General features: G+C 45.5%; 1 protein-coding gene across 1 annotated transcript in view; it reads right to left on the reverse strand.

Annotated features, from left to right (window-relative positions):
- Window positions 1-19,903, reverse strand: part of TRPC3 (transient receptor potential cation channel subfamily C member 3) — a 175,139-nt gene that overhangs the window by 12,808 nt on the left and 142,428 nt on the right. Inside the window, exons 7-8 of the mRNA XM_069978543.1 lie at window positions 18,285-18,549; window positions 15,644-15,839 (exon numbers count right to left, since the gene is read on the reverse strand). Coding sequence (XP_069834644.1) covers window positions 15,644-15,839; window positions 18,285-18,549 — 461 coding nt within the window. The remainder of the gene's footprint in view (window positions 1-15,643; window positions 15,840-18,284; window positions 18,550-19,903) is intronic.

The raw sequence follows: 19,903 nt of genomic DNA on the forward strand, positions 1-19,903 counted from the left end.
AGGTTGATTTTTCAGTGTGCGTAGAATTGTTTTTTCTTGCAGAAAGGAAGTATATACAGTTTATGAATAAAATACAAGAACTGAATGGACTGCTGAGATACTTTCCCGGAGAGAGCAGTAGCGGCCAACAAATGGTTATGTAACTGTGCATAACATGAAACACTGACCGCTAAGGTCACCAGAATGGCTACAATTAGTGCTCCTCCCCCTGGGAAATCAAGGTTTTATTTTGTTAGCTGCGAATCAGCTGAAAATAACTTCCCTCTTCGAGGTGTACTCTCTCTCTCTCTCTCTATATATATATATGCAGAACAAATCATTCTTTCCTTAAAGGGAACCCGTCACCATAAAAAAGCTTCCTAAGCTATCGGCATCATGTTATAGAGCAGAAGGAGCTGAGTGGATTGATATATATCTTTATGGGAAAAGATTTAATATAACTTGTAATTTATTGATTGAAATCTCTGATGTTTCCATGCTAAAGAGTCCAGCCCCGTGAGTGACCCCGCCCACTGGACTCCTTACCACAGAATGAGCAGGGATTTTAATCAACATGTTACAAGCTATACCGAATCTTTTCCCATAAAGATATATGTCAATCTGCTCAGTTCTTCCTGCTCTATAACACGTGTTTATAGATTAACCTCTTAACGACGCATGACGGGTATACCCGTCATGCGGCGTTAAGAGTAAACAGAGAGGGCTCCTGGCGTGAGCCCTCTCTGCAGCGCGCGGTCCCCGATTGCTAAGTGCAGCCAGGGACCGCGTGTATTAGCCGGCGCGGCCGATCGCCGCGGCCGGCTAATTACCTATTCAAATGCCGCTGTCAAAGCTGACAGCTGCATTTGAATAGCAGCTGTGCCCCCTCTTCCTGGTGTCCAGTGGGGGATCTCCCCCCCCGCGATGCGAGATCCGTTCTAATGATCCGGCCGGGGCTCAGCGTCGGAATGACGCTGATCCCGGCTCGGCAATCTATTCAGATGGTCTGCAGCAGACCATTATAATAGAGCACCGATCTGATGGATCATTGCTCTATTATATACACAGGATTGATCTCAATGGGAGATCAGTTCTGTGTATATAGAAGTCCCCCAGGGGGCTTCATATTACTGTAAGAGAAAGTAAAAAAAAAGTGTTTTTATTAATAAAAAATCCCCTCCACTAATAAAAGTCTGAATCATCCCCCTTTTCCCATTTTACAAATAACAATAAATAAATAAATAAACATGTTTTTTATCACCGCGTGCGTAATTGCCAGAACTATTAATTAATCACATTCCTGATCTCGCACGGTAAACGGCGTAAGCGCAAAAAAATCCCAAAGTGCAAAATTGCGCATTTTTGGTCGCATCAAATCCAGAAAAAATGTAATATAAAGCGATCAAAAAGTTGCATATGCGCAATCAAGGTACCGATAGAAAGAACACATCATGGAGCAAAAACTGACACCTGACACAGCCCCATAGACCAAAGGATAAAAGCGCTATAAGCCTGGGAATGGAGCGATTTTAAGGAACGTATATTTGTTAACAAGGGTTTTAATTTTTTACAGGCCATCAGATACAATATAAGTTATACATGTTATATATCGTTTTAATCGTAATGACTTGAGGAACATATATAACAACTAAGTTTTTCCATAGGACACACGGCGTAAAAATGAAGCCCCCCCAAAGAAAAATAATTGCGTTTTTTTTCAATTTCACTGCGCATATAATTTTTTTCTGGTTTCGCAGCATATTTTATGGACAAATTCAGCCTGTCATTGCGAAGTACAATTAGTGACGCAAAAAATAAGGGCTCATGTGGGTCTGTAGGTGTAAAATGCAAGCGCTATGGCCTTTTAAGCACATGGAGGAAAAAACGAAAACGCAGAAACGAAAGTTAGCACGGTCCTTAAAGGGTTAAAAAGCGCAATCTTGTATCTAAAATTGTGTAAATTGGCCTTTAAGTTTTTTTGGAAAACTGCCACTGCAGTTTTTGAGCCAACGCAAGAAGTGGATCCACTAGGAAGCAGACGTATAAGGGCTTATTCCCACATCTGTATTCCATGGATCCTATGGATGGGTATGTCTTGTAATGGACTCTTTCCCCGCCCAGCATCATATTTCAGTATGATGCCAGGAGATGGTAAAGTGTTTGATTTTTTGTGGCACTGTAAGACCCCGTTCACACGTAGCAAAACCAGCGGAATTCCGCGGTGAAATTGTCGTTAGCCTCCCTCTCATAATGGGAGTCTATGGGAGGCGCGCGCTGCTGCTCTCCCTGCGCTGAAGAATGAACATGTTCATTCTTCAGCGCGGAGAGACAATGTGAGAACAGCACCGTGCGCCTCCCATAGACTCCCATTTTAAGAGGGAGGCTAATGCATTCCGCAGCGGACAATTCCGCTGCGGAATTCCAATAGTTTTGCTACGTGTGAACGTAGCCTAACAAAGCAGTCACATGGCTTGCCGAAGATTCAAACTAGCCTATGTAACCAAAGGCCCATTTACACGGGTTGATGAAAGCCCTAAGTCCTTCCTTTATATTTTCCATTTCTTTTTTTAATCCACGTCTGGCTTTGGCACAAAAACTACAGTGCCATTTTTCCAACAAACTGCCGTGTGTGAAACTAGCCTCAATAAGGTAGAAAGAAAAGACAAAAGTCCATTAAGTTCGACCTACAACCCACTGTGATGATCCAAAGGAAGGCAAAAAGCCTCATGAGGCTCATTGCCCCATCACAGGGAGAAATATTCCATCCTGACTCCAGAATAGCAATCAGAATAATCTCTGGATCAACTTCCTATTACATGAAATTCAATGCCTATAACTAATATATAATATATGAATAATAATATAATATTTTTTTTACAACCAGCAAAGACTAAAAAGCTTCAGGAGACTGGACCTGGATACAAGTAAGTATAGCTTTGTTTTACAGCATGAACACTAAAAAAATAAATAATAATGAGTGTGAATTGCAAACTTGCTATATATGACATCTACTTTTTATTAAGATTTTGAAAGTTATAACGACAGCGACACTTTAGGTAATAGAAAAAAGATCCCAGTGCAGAGACCCGTGGAGACCGTTTTCATTCAGCTAGCCTCAAAGACAAGATTTACAGGACAAAGCGACACGTAAATCTTCCCAGTCAAAATCCCTTTTTCACTTTGCTGCAGAGAATTGAAGAGTCATAAAATTCATAAACCTTGACCAGTTATATCATCTAACCTAAGCACATAAGCCCAACAGATTAGCTGACCTGCCTTACTAAAACCCATGTAAAATATAAAAGAGGGACAGCCAAGGCACGTTTTACAATTTGCTAGGTAGTAGTATTAGATGAGGACTTAGAAATGTATGACTTATTGATTGAAGCCTAGATTTTTTAGACCTATTTATCTCCTAAAGGGGTACTCCGGCAAAAATATTTTTCTTCAGAAAGTTATATAGATTTGTATTTTACTTCTATTTAAAAATCACCAGTCTTCTGAGCTGCTGTATGTCCAAGTGGTGGATTCTTTTTAGTCTGACACAGTGCTCTCTGCTGCCACCTCTGTCTCGGACAGGAACTGTCCAGAGCAGGAGAGGTTTTCTATGGGGATTTGCGGCTGCTCTGGACAGAAGTGGTGCCATTCTGGTGCAGTTAGTAGTTTGCTCCATGGTCTGGTGAGACCGATAGGAGCAAAGCCCACCGCCCATAGCTCCAATCCGGCCCCGGCCAGCCCGCCCCTTTGTAATGATAATGAATGGAGTGGGCCAGCGGGGGCAGTACTCCTAATGGGTGCCCCGATACTCCTAACGGTCACACCGAACTGTGGAGCAAAAGGCTAACTGCACAGGAACGGACCCGAGGAGGAACGTAAGAGACATACCTTCCTCCTCAGCGTCTCCTGTGCAATAGGGACATATCAGCAGGTTGGATTCGTTCTGTTTTCATACTGACTGCCTCTACATGGACTAGTACAGTCTGCAGTGGCTAAAAACATGGCCCCTTTTCCCCCTCTCTTGTCTCCAGATTGGGTGGGGTTTGGAACTCAGTTCCATTGAAGTAAATGGAGCTTAATTGCAAACCGCACCTGACCTGGAGACAAGAGAGGGGGAAAAGTGGCCATGTTTTTGTAGCGCTGGATAACCCCTTTAAGCTTGTGATAAATAAAAAATGTCAAACCAATGACCAGAAATCCTTTAAAAGGAAAACTAATAGCATTGCCTCTTGTTAATGATGAAACTTCCATTTGTAAGGGGCGGGGATGAGAACAATGAGACGATTAATTATCGCCTGATCATTTAGAGAAAAAAAAGCCATTTGTCATTGCGCATATTCAGGGTTGAACTCCAGTAAATCTATTTTGATTTCATGATGTCAGAAAACAAATGTGAACAATGACAAAAGGGGCAAATTTATAGGCAAAGTAACTGAGCGAACCAAAAACAAATCGGAATATGTTGACAATTGTACAGCCGGCAATGAGGAACAATAATTCATGTGAGAATCAGTACCGGATCGTGGTTCAATGGGAAAGGGTGACCTCATCAGATGAATCACATTTTCTTTTATGTCATATAGATGGCTGCATGCTCACCTGAGATAGTACCAGCATGTACCACTAGAAGAGAGTAAGGGCCGTATTACATGGGACAATTATCGTTCGAAAAATCGTTAGATCGTTTCGTGTAATAGCAGACAACGATTAAAAGACCAACGAGAAATCGTTGGTCGTTTGATAGAATTCAGACCCATTTTTATCGTTTGATCGTTGGCAAATCGTTCGCACATCGTTCGCTGTAATAAGAAGTCATAGCTGAAACGTACGCAATAGCGACGTACAAAATGTACGCAAGAACGATCATAAGTAACGATCATCGTTCTGTGTAATTGGGTGAACGATTTTAAGTCGTTTGCCATAGCAGTTGTTTGAGATCGTTTACCGTTAATCGTCAAAAAACGCTTGGTGTAATAGTACCCTAAGACAAGAAAAGCAGTGCTTGGAATATTTTGAATCCTGGCATTCATGCAATTGTAAGAGTCCTATTAGACGACCAATGACGGCCCGATCAATAATGTAAGCGATTGCCGATCTGCTAGATAAACGCCTGTTTACAGAGCCTATTACACAGCTTGATTGTCATTTAGAAAGAGCAGCATGGACATTCTTAGCGATGTCCATGCAGACCTTGCCGTAAGCTGTTATACATTACCTCTCCATGTCTTCTCCTGCCCTTTGCTTTACCTCCCAGCACAGCATCTGTAGCTTCAGAGCGGCCTGTCATAGCTGACAGACTGTTCTGAAGTTACAGCTGTGGCATTGAGAGTGAAAGCCCTCTGCAGGAGAAGACCGCGAACGCAGATAGGTGATGTGTAACAGTTTATTCAATCGTTAGCCATTGGCTGCGCATCACTATTACACGTAGCGATGAGCGGTAGGATGAGTTTAGGTTTGGACCTAAAGACATGATCATCGGCCATCGGCTGATCGTTGTCTCTATTACATGGAGTGATTATCGGCCTGATTTAGCTATTGACATGTTCCAACTACATTTTTACATTACATTTTTTAAAATCTTTTATGCTAATGGTATTCCCTAACAGCAGTAGCCTCATTCAGCAGGATTATGCCCTGGCCATACTGACAAATTGTTCAAGAATGGTTTGAGGAACATGATAAAGAGTTGAAGGTGTTGACTTGGCCTCCAGACTTCTCAGATGTTAGTCTAATCGAGCCTGAGTAAGAAGTGCCACGTATAAAAGCCCCACTTTACAGGACTTGAAAGGGCTGCCTGGGAATCTCAGAAGGTTAGATGAATTTAAAGGGGTATTCCCAACTCCAGAAGTTAGTTTCCAACCACAGAATATGGGATAACAAGCTGAACTTGACAATGTTGAAAAGTTCTATAGAGTATGACTCAAGTGCTGGTCACTTCAATGCATTTTGTTCATTTGATGACTATTCATCTCTGCATCTGGATTGGTGGGAGTCCCAGCAGTCTGACCCCCACAGCGGGTCGGGGACGCTGAGGAGGAAGGTATGTGTCTTACCTTCCTCCTTGGTGCCGATCCCAGGCTGTTAGTCAGGGAATAGTTCCAGAGTACCCTTAAGAGCACTGCCCGACCCGCCACCTCCATTGATTATCATTAGAAGGGCCGGATGACGCGGCAGGGCTCCTAACAGTACCCCGGAGCGTAGTTTACCCCGACTAAAATCGCAAGACAGGTGCCGAGGAGGAAGGTAAGACATACCTTCCTCCTCAACATCCCCAGCAATATATGGGCTATCAGCAGGTTAGGGCCCTATTACACGTAATGAATCGGCTGAATTGGCCCTATCCGGCCAATTATCATTCCGTGTAATAAACACAACGAGCAGCCGATGACAACAATTATTGGCTGATCGTTGATATAGGTTTGGACCTATAATTGTCGGGCACCGGTGGCTGACAATTTGCAAAGTGCATGCATTACCTATCTATGGTCCAGGGCTCCTCCGGCGCTTTGCTTCTCCCCGAGTCCCGCGCACTGCAGCTTCAGAGCGACCTGTCTTAGCTGACAGGCCGCTCAGCCAATCACTGGCTGGAACCGCCGTGGCCAGTGATTGGCTGAGCAGCCTGTCACCTAAGACAGTTCGCTCCGAACCTGCAGCGCGCGGGACCCGGGGAGAAGTGGACCTCAAGAGGAGCCCTGCAGCATGGATAGATAATGTGTGCAGTTTAAGCAAGGGCTGCAAGGACATCGATAACGATGTCCATGCAGCCCTTGTTAAACGATTATCAGGCCGCGTAATAAGCCTGGTAAACTAGCGCCGATCTAGCAGAACGGTGCTCGTTTACAGTTATTATCGGGCCTCCATTAGCCCATGTAATAGTACCCTTAGATTCGTCAAATCTGTTGATAGTTCCCCTTTAAAAACACATTTTAGCAGCCTTGAGGTCCTCCCTTTACTACATAGCAGGACTGACCCTCTAATGGCTGAGTTTTAATTTATAGGCTATTTTCTGAAATGTTTGCATGGTTTTCTTTAGTGGAGGAAATCGCACTATACAATCTCCTCCAAATGCTGCGCAGCCCTCTCCACACAATGTCCTATTATGTATCTGTCAGTCTCTCTTATTCCGATAGCAGAAAACATTTCAAGTGAAATAAATTTATCATGTCCTATCTGAAAGAGACTTTTTCTACTGACACAAATATAACTCTGATATTTGTTCTATTTCCTGCCTCTAAAGCAACATTAGCGCTCTGCCTATGAAATGCATTTTGGACTGAATAAAACTGAGTAGAGCCAGAGCTTTTATCCCTTTAATTATAAGGTGAAGAGTGGACTGTTCGGACTCCATCATTTGTAACCTGCTTATGTTGTATTGCAGTGTCACCCCGTACAATTATGCTTCTATCTCCGAATCGATAACATTTTTATTATTAACAATTAACAAACCCGAAAAAGCACTTAACATTCGGAAAGTACATTTCTGGGCCCGTTTTCCGGCAATAATGGGTTCAAATTGTAACATTCACACCTACACGTTGCCAGAATACAAAGAAAAATCATTTGACATTTTAAAAGGATGTGTCGTCAGTTCTTCTACCTCTCATTGAGGTATAATAGGAAAAATCCACATGCTTCGCTTGAGTTGAATGAGTTTGGAGTACACTAGAATAAAACTTGTACTATTGTGCTAAAATAAAAACAAAATTGTTAAGAGATCACGTTCAGTCATTATATACGCTGTTTGCAGGTTAATTGTATACTTGCTTTGATATTACTAGGCACTTTATGGCTATGTTCACACAACATTAAAAAAAAAACTTTAAGGGGGCGGAGCCTGACCGGGGATGAAGTAAGACGTGTGTAGCGTGAGCTCCCGCATCCTTCCGGTATATATATGCTCCTGCGGGCTGGTGGACGGCGGCACTCACTCACCCCACGCACCGGAGGCTCTAGGACGCGGCGGGGTCCCGATATGGCCGGCGGCACCTCTAAAAAGAGTACCCGGGAGCCCAAGGACACAGCGGCACCTCCACACAGGGGCCTTCAAGATGGCGCCGGCTCCTATGTGACGCGGTCAGGCGGAGGGACTGTGCTGCACGCAGCAGCGCAGCCGGCTGCACACACCAGGGACCAGCCTGACAAGCAAGGGGGAAGCCCAGGCACTAGCCAGAACCGGAGCTCACGTTCCCCAGATACGGCCATGTCTGCACACTCCTCACCGGGGCCTGCCATTACTGCGCAACAGCACCATGAGGTGCAGATCCACAGGGAGGAGGAGGAGGACGAGCTGCCTGAGCCCACACTGCGGGAGGTTTTTCAAGCCATAACGAAAGGTAACATGGCTATAGCCTCCCTACAACAGCAAGTAGGCTCTATTCAGGAGGAACTGTCTTTTCTGCGCCAAAATATGCAAAAGGTTAATGAGAAAATGGCAGCTGCAGAGGGCAGGATCAGTGATCTAGAGGACAAGTTTGGCCCTGTAGCTAGGGACACCCGCAGACATGATCAGCAAATCTCTGCCCTCCTTCTAAAAGCGGATGATCTGGAGAACAGACTCCGGCGCAATAATGTGCGCATTGTGGGATTCCCGGAAAAAGCAGAAGGACCCAACCCCACCCGCTTCTTTGAGTCCTGGATTAGGGACACTATGGGAGATGGGACATTGTCACCTCTGTATGCTATAGAAAGAGCCCACCGAGTCCCCACTCGCCCGTTGCTGCCAGGGGCTCAGCCGCGTCCGGTACTGGCAAAATTGCTACACTATAAAGACAGAGACGCTATCCTGCAGGGCGCACGCCAGAATCCTGATATTACCTACAACGGCTGCCGCATCTCCTTCTATCCGGATTATTCGGCTGAAATTCAGAAGAAGCGGGTACGCTTCACGGAAATAAAGCGCAGGCTGCGCCAACTTCATGTTCCTTATGCCATGTTATACCCGGCTAAATTACGCGTTGTCGCAATGGGAGACGCACATTTCTTCACTGAACCAAAGGATGCTGACCGTTGGCTTGACGCACACCAGCAGCAGATCCGGCAGGAGGCCCACCCCTGATGAAAACATCTCCTTTTGCCTCCCTCCGTGCTAGGCGGATTCTTTCCCCTCTGTCGTGGGGGGACCAACCTTTTGTGCCTTTTGTTCTAAGCCCGCAGTTGCACATTACATCTTGCTGAAGCGGGGCGCCCTGTCGAGGATGCGACTTTTTCACCTACGCCCGGTAGTGTGGAGAACTGGTGGCCCCTACTGTCCACACATAGTGGATAGTCGTTCCTGTTTTTGTTCTTTTTTCTTTTTTTTCGTTTTCTCTGTATGTTCTTTCTGGTTGTTGGGTCTCTCAGGCCCCTGGTTTATTGGCAACTCCTACATACTATACTTGTACTTTCTACCCACCGATACTCCCCACTGTATTACTCACTGTGTATTGACATGTCTATATCTGCTGATGTATTTCTTCCTGTTCCCTTATGGCGAATGGAATTAGAGTAGTCTCCTGGAACATAAGAGGTCTGGGTGAGGCTGATAAGCGTTATGCACTATTTGATAGACTACGTACATTCCACCCCCTCATCTTGTGTTTGCAGGAGACTCACCTCACTAAAGACACTGCTCATCTATTACGGAGGTCGTGGATAGGCTGGAGTTATCATTCTTATCATTCACAATATTCCCGTGGTGTGAGCATACTGGTCCATAAGAATATACCGTTTGTCTGCTTAGAAGTTAAGGTGGACCCTAATGGACAATTTATTTGTTTATATTGCTCCATCTATGCCGCCAAATGGGTACTATGTTCGCTTTATATACCCCCACCTTATAACAGTGCGGTTTTAAAAACGATTCTGAATTTTGGCGCCGCACATCCGGATGCCCCACTGCTCCTCATAGGTGATTATAACTCTGTAGTGGATGGCGCCCTTGATAGGGTGTCGGTGGCGGCATCGACCGCTACAGCGAGCCTGAGTCCCCTAGGTGCGCTCATATCCGAGGTGGCTCTCTTTGATATTTGGAGGGCACGGCATCCGGGGGTGCGAGCCTACTCTTGTTATTCGGCCACACACAATAGCCTGTCCCGTATTGATCTTGCCTTGGGGGACGCTCGGGCACTGTCCTTGGTGATAGAGGTGGAATATTTGCCGCGGTCGCTTTCTGATCATTCCCCCTAAGCCTCCTCCTGGAACACCCCGGGGTGTGGCGCCCCACGGTGCGCACTTGGCGCCTTAATCCACACTGGCTGTCTGTCCTAGAGACGCCCGGTATTCAAATGGCAGTGGCAGAATTCTTTACTCATAATGCTGGGACTGCCACCCCACAGATCGAGTGGGACGCCATGAAGGCGTATCTAAGAGGTTATTTCATACAAACGATTACCCGCACTAAGCGAGCCAGAGGCCGTCTTCGGTTGGCTCTCCAGGACTCCTGTCTGCAGGCAGAAGAGACTCATATTACAGGTAACTCTGCTGCTACCTCAGCTAGACTTAGAGAGGCCCAAAAGGCGCTGGCAGATTTTGATTTAGAATCAGCTGCTCACAAGAGAAACTTTGCTAAGCACATGTTTTTTGTGGAAGGAGAACGCACGGGGCATCTTTTATCTGTTATTACGAGTGCTCAAAAAAGCCCAGCCTTCCTCACCCACATACAGAATACTGAGGGAGTCCTGGTCACCTCCACCCCTGAAATACTGCAAGTATTCTATTCCTACTATTCAAACCTATACAGCTCTAGATTGGAAGTCACTCCCGATCATATCAAAGATTTCCTGTCCTCTATTACCCTCCCGGTTCTGACCTCTGGCGCCCGGGAGGCATTGGAGGCCCCACTGACCCTAGAAGAGTTAGAGGCTGCGGCCTCCTCTATCACCAATAACAGAGCACCAGGGATGGATGGGCTACCAGGGGAGCTATTTAAAAAGGTTGGGAAGATACTACTACCTAAGTTACTGGAGGTGTGGCAGGCCTCTGTAGAATCAGGCTCTCTCCCGGGGTCCATGAGGGAAGCTATAATGATAGTCCTACCTAAGCCTGGGAGAGATGCATCCTTGCCAGGTTCTTATAGACCCATATCTCTTTTATCTTCAGATATTAAGATAGTGGCAAAGGCCATAGCTACTAGACTTTCCCTCTATATGAGCGCCCTGGTACATCCCGACCAAACGGGTTTTATTCCAGCCAGGTCTACTGCCATGAACATTAGGCGTTTGTATGTTAATCTCCAGCTGCCCTCGGGGGATCCGGGGGGAAGGGCGGTGTGTTCACTCGACGCTGTCAAAGCTTTTGACAGCGTCGAGTGGGCATTTTTATGGGCAGTGCTGGACAGGATGGGGTTTGGACCACAATTTATCTCTTGGATCCAGTTGTTATACTCCTCTCCCTGTGCCCGTTTGAAGATAAATGGCGGCCTCTCGGCCAGATTTGACTTGCAGCGGGGAAGACGGCAGGGGTGCCCTCTGTCGCCGTTGCTTTTTGCGATAGCCATAGAGCCGCTGGCATCCCTGATTCGTGGCCACCCGGGTGTCCGGGGTTTTGCTAGAGGTCTCCAGGAGGAGAAAATTGCGTTATACGCAGATGATTTATTGCTGTATCTAAATGACACTGATGCATCTCTTGCCACGGCTATTATGCTCATTAATGATTTTGGTAGGTTCTCGGGACTGTCTATTGGTTGGGACAAGTCGGTGCTGCTGTCACTGGATGTAGACATAGCACACATGCCCGTCCTCCCCTTCCCTCTTAAGATTGTCACGGAATTCAAATACCTAGGGATCATGATCTCTAAGGACATTAGAGCTTACGAGAGGTTGAATCTTACGCCGATTCTATCTAAATTCCAAGCCAAATTGGGAGTATGGCGTAAGCTCCCTCTGTCTGTGGTGGGACGCTCCAATTTGATAAAAATGGTTTGGATGCCTCAATTGTTATATGCATTGCACAACTCCCCAATCTGGATCCCACTTCGGTATTTTCATAAAGTGCACAGTCTATTCAGAGACCTCATATGGGGTCCCCAGCGCCCTCGTATAAAGCTAGAGTCCCTACAGAGAGCTAAAACATCAGGAGGGTTAGCAGTGCCCAATGCCATGATCTATTTTCTGGCCGCCCAGCTGCAGCATTTTAGAGGGTGGGAAACCGACGGGCTAATAGACCCTACTTCTCGATTGTTGCAGGCTCACTTTGGTACGGAGAGGCTGTTTGAGGTCTTGGAGGCTAAACGTTTCTCCACGGCCGCAACAGGTATGCCTTCAATTCAGCTTTACCATAGGATCTGGTGGAAGGTTAGAGACATGTATGGGTTATCTGGGTGCTCTGCACACACCTCTATATGGGATACCCCTTGGTTAAGCAAGCTCTTTTTCCTGGAAGGGTTCACACCATGGCGGACACTAGGTCTTAGACGAATAGAGCAGCTGTACACTAATGGCCAGCTAAAAAGCTTCCAACAGCTGTGTGAAGAATTCCCCATCCCAAGGACACACTTTTATAAATATCTTCAGTTGCGCCACGCGTGTGACTGTGAGGGGGACATTCTATCCCGGGAGCGAGTTGTTATCCCGCCTATTCATATAGTGGGTGAGTCCACATCCACGTCTGGTCTAATTTCCATATTATATATACATTTACATGACAAATTTTTTGAGAAACACCCGCTGACCATCAGTGGGAGGCTGACTTGGGCCCCCTGGAGGATGGGTTGTGGAGGGAAATTCTGGAGATGACACCCCAGCTGTCTGTGGGGGAGCAGCACCGACTGTCCCAACTGTACCTTCTACACCGTGTTTACAAGACCCCCGAGTTTTTATTTAGAGTGGGGCTTCGCCCCGATGCCCTGTGTCCTCGGTGCCGGAGAGATGAGGGAGGGATCCTGCACATGTTCTGGCGATGTCCAAAATTGAGCAGGTACTGGGAGGATGTTGCCTCCACCATTCACAAAGTCTACTCTATTCGCATTGAACAGTCTCCCTTAGTCTGTGTTTTGGGTTACGTGGAGGACTTAGTTTTGCCTAGCCCTGAAAAACTGGCTGTTGCTAAGATATTATATATGGCCAGAAAGTTGATAGCCCAGTCCTGGCTTGATCAGGTTCCCCCGTCATGTGCGACCTTTATAGCTAAAGTTAATGGGCTCATTGCCACGGATAAATATGCTTATGAAAAGCGGGAGGCGATGAAAAAATTTGAAAAAATCTGGGCTCACTGGTTGGATACCCCTGGTATGGCACCGTCGTCGCTTACTAGGGGCAGGCTCTCTCCCTCAATGACCACCTAAGCATTTCTCTGTGGATGGTCCCGTTGGGATGTTCCCACACCATTTTCCTCATCAGTTACCATCCTGGTTTCTCTAGTCATGAGAATAGACACGGTGTATGTTTATATGTTTACATTCTTTATCACAGTGCACTCCCTCTCCAGGAGGGGCTTTTTCCGTGACTCGTGGGATGTTGCCAAAGTAATGTTTGTATTGTTCGTTATGTTTGGTTTTGTGCAGGGACTGGACGGATGTTATCGCCATCCCTGTGATTGTGTGTCTATAAAATGCAAAACTTTTAAATAAATACTATTTGATTAAAAAAAAACAAAAAAAACCTTTAAAAGACGTTGTTTTTTGCCACAATTTAATTAACTTCAATGCAATGCATCGGATGTCCAATGCACATAGTTAAAGTTTGTGGCATGGGGACACATGTGTCAGACATGTACCATCCAACGCGCAACATTAAAGCATTCCAAAGCATTGATAGTGGAGGCACCCTACTCCAAGATACCACTATACCACTCCTGGATTTTATTCTGTATCGGTCCTGAATAAAAGACACGTTTGGACACATTAAATATATTGGTTGGAGCACTTAAAGTGACTCTGTACCCACAATCTGTCCCCCCCCCCAAACCACTTGTACCTTTGGATAGCTGCTTTTAATCCAAGATCTGTCCTGGGGTCCGTCCGGCAAGTGATGCAGTTATTGTCCTAAAAAACTTTGTCTTTTTAAACTTGCAGCCCTGTGCCCAACGGCTGTGGCTTAGATTGTGTATGCATTAGGCTGGCACACCCTGTCCGTCCCTCCTTTCTGCTATCTTTATTATTAGGAATGCCCCTAAAACATCTTCTCCTGTCTGAACACTGCACAGCTGTCTTAACGATCCAGCCCATGTTAAGTATTCACACGGCTGAGGAATAGGAGACAATCTGCCTGATGAGGAGGGTGGGGAGGAGGGACAAAGAGGGTGTGCCAGCCTAATGTATACACAATCTAAGCCCCGGCCGTTGGGCACAGGACTGCAAGTTTAAAAGTTGTTTTTTTAGGACAATAACTGCATAACCTGCGAACGACCCCAGGACAGATCTTGGATTAAAAGCAGCTATCCGAAGGTACAAGCAGTTTGGGGGGGCAGATTGTGGGTACAGAGTCGCTTTAAATAGCAAAGCTAAATCATTTTCTTATTACAGACACTTCAGCCCTATTGCACACATTTGTGTCATTGGTAAACACATCAACCTTCTCCTATGTCACTTACAACCATATTAAGAGAACTTGACCATCTGAGTCTCTGCTCAGAATACACATTAGAACTTCAGCAAGTGAAAGAAAAAAAGTAGTGGATTCCTATTGGTGCCAAACCCTCATTTGGAAACCAGCCAGGTGTTTCCAACGTCCCAGAGAAATGGCTCACGGCTTCTGAAGATAAGTCACACTTTATTAGTATGCTACGCGTTTCGAGGGTGAGAATCCCCTATTCATCGGGGGATGGCACATCAATGGGACTAATCATGACTGTCTTCGTAAAACTATTGGCATTCTGTTTGTTACATTTTTTATACAACATTCATCAGTAAGCCATTCTGATTTCCTAACTGCAGTGGCGGCCTCCTGATATAGCGCTTTAATTCTGACAATACAACATAACTAGAATGATTAAAGCAACTCTGTACCCACAATCTGTACCCCTCTCCCACACCTCTTGTACCGTCAGATAGATGCTTTTATTCCAAGGTCTGTCCTGGGGTTTGTTTAGCAGGTGATGCAGTTATACATGGGCCTTAACGATCCAACACATGCACTGCTTAGACAAGTGATGATTAGGAGTGATCCTCCCCAGGGGCATTCCTAATGATGAGGAGGGTGGGGAGGAGGGACGAGGGGTGGTGCAAGGTTAGGGCACAGACACTCTAGGCCACACCAATTGGACACAGGGCTGCAAGTTTAAAAGTTGTTTTTTTAGGACAATAACTGCATCACCTGCCGAACGGACCCCAGGACAGATCTTGGATTAAAAGCAGCTATCCGAAGGTACAAGTGGTTTGGGGGGGGGGGCGGGGGTCGGTGGGGGCTCAGATTATGGGTACTGAGTCACTTTAAATAAATAGCTTCATACAATAGAGATACAATATTTCCACAAAGATGAGCAAATAATCCATGGTTACTCTTTATATTAACTCTCTTTTTGAAGTTTTTCACCTGTAACGTAACAAAAATAGACCTGGAATGTCACGGGAAATGTGTTCGCCTTAAAAGCTCCTGACATCTTAGTTATAAATAAAATAAAAGCTGTATTGCAGCCATCCTTTACGTCTCAGTGATTAAATACGGCAGACTCAAGATGTGAAATCATTCTGTTTAAAATACAACAATAACAATGGAAAACACAACATCCAATGGAGAACTGAATTGAGGATTACCTCTATTTCTTGATATGAGCTGTTAATCATGGCGATCAGCATGTTGAGGAGGACCACCACCATGGTCACATTGTAGATGCCATAAAGCACATAGCCGATGTTCTCGATAAACTTGTGGTCGTATTTCAGAACTACAGATGTTACTTCCGACAAGCCAAATATGGACCAGAATAGTGTTTTAAAGCTTTCTTCAACACTTTAAACACAGGAAGAATAGTAATGATACAAACAATTCTGCTTCTAATATTTAGACTTTTAGAGTTCTTACATGTATCAGCTCACTGCTTTTACCTCCCAACCTGAATAAAATATTAGCTAACATTTGGCTGACTGCTGAGATTAACACTTACTGTTTTTCTTCACTCTTTGGCTATGTTCACACAACGTATCTTTTACATAAATCACGGCAATTTCCAATAACGGCCAGGATTAATGCAAAAGATACGTTGTATGTAAATTAATGGAATCCCGGCCGGAGTGTATACACATAGCACATAGTGCACACATCCCTAGTGGCCATAGCAAAAAATTACGTGTCAGTTTTGTGCGGCCGCTATTTATTGAATACCGGCCGCACAAGTCTGACAGGTCACACAATGAAGAGTGCAGCTCCGGCCGCACTTTCCATTGTCGGCTACGGTGAATTGGGATGCGGGCACACATGGATGCGTCCGCATCCCAATTCAGCACAAATGAACGTCATTTATCCGGTACTGCAGTACCGGCCAGGATGACCTTTATTGACACCAACCGGGTCACAGAATGGCCGATATTTCACACAGTGTGAACCTGGTCTTAGGCCATTTAACCGATCCATTTTTAAATTGTTACTTTTTTAACCTAAACATATACAGTATGTGGTCAACCATGTTTTTGTGTAAATCAAAAGATATTTAAAAAAATCTGTTTTGATCCATTTTTGTTTTTATAATGGAAGTCAATGGAAAAATGGATCCAACCGAATGCACACAAATGCATGTTTTTTTCATCCGTTTTTTCCATTAAATGCATACGGATAGTTAAAGTGACACATGCTGCAAATAGGAAGAGACCTGTCAACCTTCTAAAGCAAGGTGTGCGGGGAGGATATGGTGGTAAATACTTTAAATTAAAGTATTTTAGGAGTGATAGCTTTATTGGCCAACAAAAAATTGTTAGAATTGTGTTCTTTCGGGATGTGGGGGGATGAGAGGGGGGTGGGAGGGATACCCTCACTCCCCTTCCCCTTACTCTCGCTTATTCACAGATGTCTTTTTTTTCTCGTTTATAAATTGTTGTGCTGCTTCTGTAAGAAATTCTAAAACTTGTCTGAAGAAGGGATCTTTTGAATCCCGAAAGCTTCACAATTTTGAAAATTTTCTTTTGCCCAATAAAGGTATCACTCCTAAAATACTTTGAAAGTATTTACCACCATATGGTTCTTGTTCTATGGATCGGTAGGGGAGCCAGTGGACGGACCACCACTGATAAGCATAATGTCATCTCTCCTGTGGATAGGGCATAGCATACTTAGATGGGAATACCCCTTTAAGCTGCCCATAAACAGCATAAAGAGAAGACATAAAGAGAAGATCCTGACCCTGCTTACTGTCCTAAGAGAGCAGATGTTAGGGGCTAGAGGGACTGGAGGTTATTTCCTATTAAGATTTGTTGCCATTTACATCAGGGATGGGGAACCTTCAGCCCTCCAGCTGTTGCAAAACTACAATTCCCATAATGCCTGGACAGCCAAAGCTGGAGGGCCGAAGGTTCCCCATCCCTGATTTACATGGTACATTTTTAGTGACAATATGAGTGAAGGCAGCATTAGAGAAATAAAGGAAACCTTTGACCCTGGCACCCTGAGCAGAGCCCCCTCCCCCCCCCCCGACCCACCGGTAGAGCCCCAGATACTTATTCCGTCCTGCAAGTCTCGCTGCGAGTCCAACGCCCATAGGAAATCACTGGAGCAGTAATTTCCTATGGACGTCAGACTCATCTCTTGTCATTTATATGTCACGCATGCAGACCATTGGGCAGTGATTTCTCAGCGGTAGGACTGGCTTCTGGAGCCGGACTTGCAGGATGGGGTAAGTATCCGAGGCTGTACTGGGATGTCGGGTGGGCTCTGCCCTGGGTGCCGGGTTGAAAAGTTTCCTTTAATGGACCACTTTCCATGCATTCCTTCAATAATTTTGTCCAATATTTCCCCCATATTGTAGATCGGTGAAGGTCTAAGCAGTAGGATCCCCACCGATAGGCACTCTATACCCTATCCTATGGATAGAGGATAACATGCTCAGATGAGGATACCCCTTTAGAAAGCAGATAGGAAAACTTAAGAAAATAACTTTACAAATTTTCTTTCCTTCTTTCGAGAAGAATCTTCAACCACATGACCGATTCCTGTATGTTTGTTATTCACCCATAGATAGTTCCTGTTATATTTTGTTCTCGAGAACAGCCATGGGAATGGGGAAGGCTGATGGTCACCTGCTCGTATTATTAATTCATATCTTATTTCTTGAAATGCATGAAAACCCTTGGTGTGTACTCGACTCGAGTGTCTTACGGTTCAACCAGAAAACATGTTTATATAAATAATGTAAAACAACTTATAAAAAAATAAACATTACTAAACCAGACATAATAGAGTACTTACGTCGTGAAAGCCGAATTCACTTTAGCTCCAAGGTAATAAGAATACAGGATAAACATCCCGATCATGAAAGCCAGGAAGACCATAATAAAGAGGACCATGAACTTAAAGATGTCCTTCACAGTTCTCCCCAGTGATATCTGTAGAGGTCCAAAACTTTCATTGGCTGGCAGGATGTAAGCTATGCGCGAGAAGCTCAGAACAACGGCTATTGCATATAGGCCTTCAGATATAATCTGCGGATCCGACGGCAACCATTTATCTCTGGCTGGAAGAAATCAAATACATGGTAAATAACTACAATAAATAATACCGGAGACCAATCTGATGAGTGTCTTATGAGACGGCTGGAGAACCACATCAAAATTCTCTTATCCTAGTACACTCTGGGAATAGGAGATCTCTCCAGAGGGTGCTGGATGTTTAGCGGAAGATGGAAGATTTATGATGTGCTTGTTTAAATTAAGTCCTATCAAAGCAGACTTAGATGCATGATGGTCCTACTACACAGGATCTTCATTCAGAAAACATTTATTAGACAGAGGAGCACTTCCAAAGGTCACCATGATTAGAAAAAAAACAAAAACATTACATTGTTAACCAGTATATAAATAGTATACAGGGCATCTAATAGCTTGGCCATTTACTCATTCTATAGACTTGTTTTTTCTAGGTCATTTGTGCTTCTTCTTTGGAATTATTATTTAAAAATAGTAAAAAGAAAAAAAAAAGTTTACCCTTATTGTCATTGTCATGTCATGTAGACCTATCAAAAAATACACACGCTTGGGTTCTGGTTGGGGAAAAAAAATACATAGAAAGCATACTCAACTACCCTGATCTCTTGCCATGTCCATCCCAACCAGTGGCGGAACTACCGCCGTAGCAACGGTAGCGGTTGCTACTGGGCCCGCCGCATCAAGGGGCCCGGCCCGGCCAGCTAGTCCTTGTGTCCTCTCAGAGTTCAGTTTCTCCCCGGTTAGGCCACCCGGGGAGAAACTGTCTGGACTCTGTATTTGAACTATGGACGGGCCCGCACCTACCCGTACGTACGGGGCCCGCCCCGGCATCTGTCCCCGCGGCCGCCTCTCACGTTGCTTAGCACCCAGGGCGGCGGGCCGCCTCCAAAGTCACTGCTGAGCCGTCTCCTCCCCCACGTAAGTGCACGCACGCAGGTCCTCTCTGCTGTGCCGTACCGTGGGGGAGGGGGGCGGAGTCACAGGCGCCATTATTGAGGCGGACTGACGGAGAGCAAGTGACTTGGGCCCCAGAGGTATCCCTGCCGCTGCAGCTGCTGAATAGCTGCCTGTCACTGTGTGTGTGTGTGTGTGGGGGAATGATGATGATGGGGGGGGGCAGGGGGGGGGAATGATGATGATGGGGGGGGGCAGGGGGGGGAATGATGATGATGATGGGGGGGCAAGGGGGGAATGATGATGATGATGGGGGGGCAGGGGGGGAATGATGATGATGATGGGGGGGCAGGGGGGGAATGATGATGATGATGGGGGGGCAGGGGGGGAATGATGATGATGATGGGGGGCAGGGGGGGAATGATGATGATGATGGGGGGCAGGGGGGGAAATGATGATGGGGGCAGGGGGGGAATGATGATGATGATG

The sequence above is a fragment of the Dendropsophus ebraccatus genome, chromosome 7 (genome assembly GCF_027789765.1).
Source record: "Dendropsophus ebraccatus isolate aDenEbr1 chromosome 7, aDenEbr1.pat, whole genome shotgun sequence".
Classification (NCBI taxonomy): Eukaryota; Metazoa; Chordata; class Amphibia; order Anura; family Hylidae; genus Dendropsophus; species Dendropsophus ebraccatus.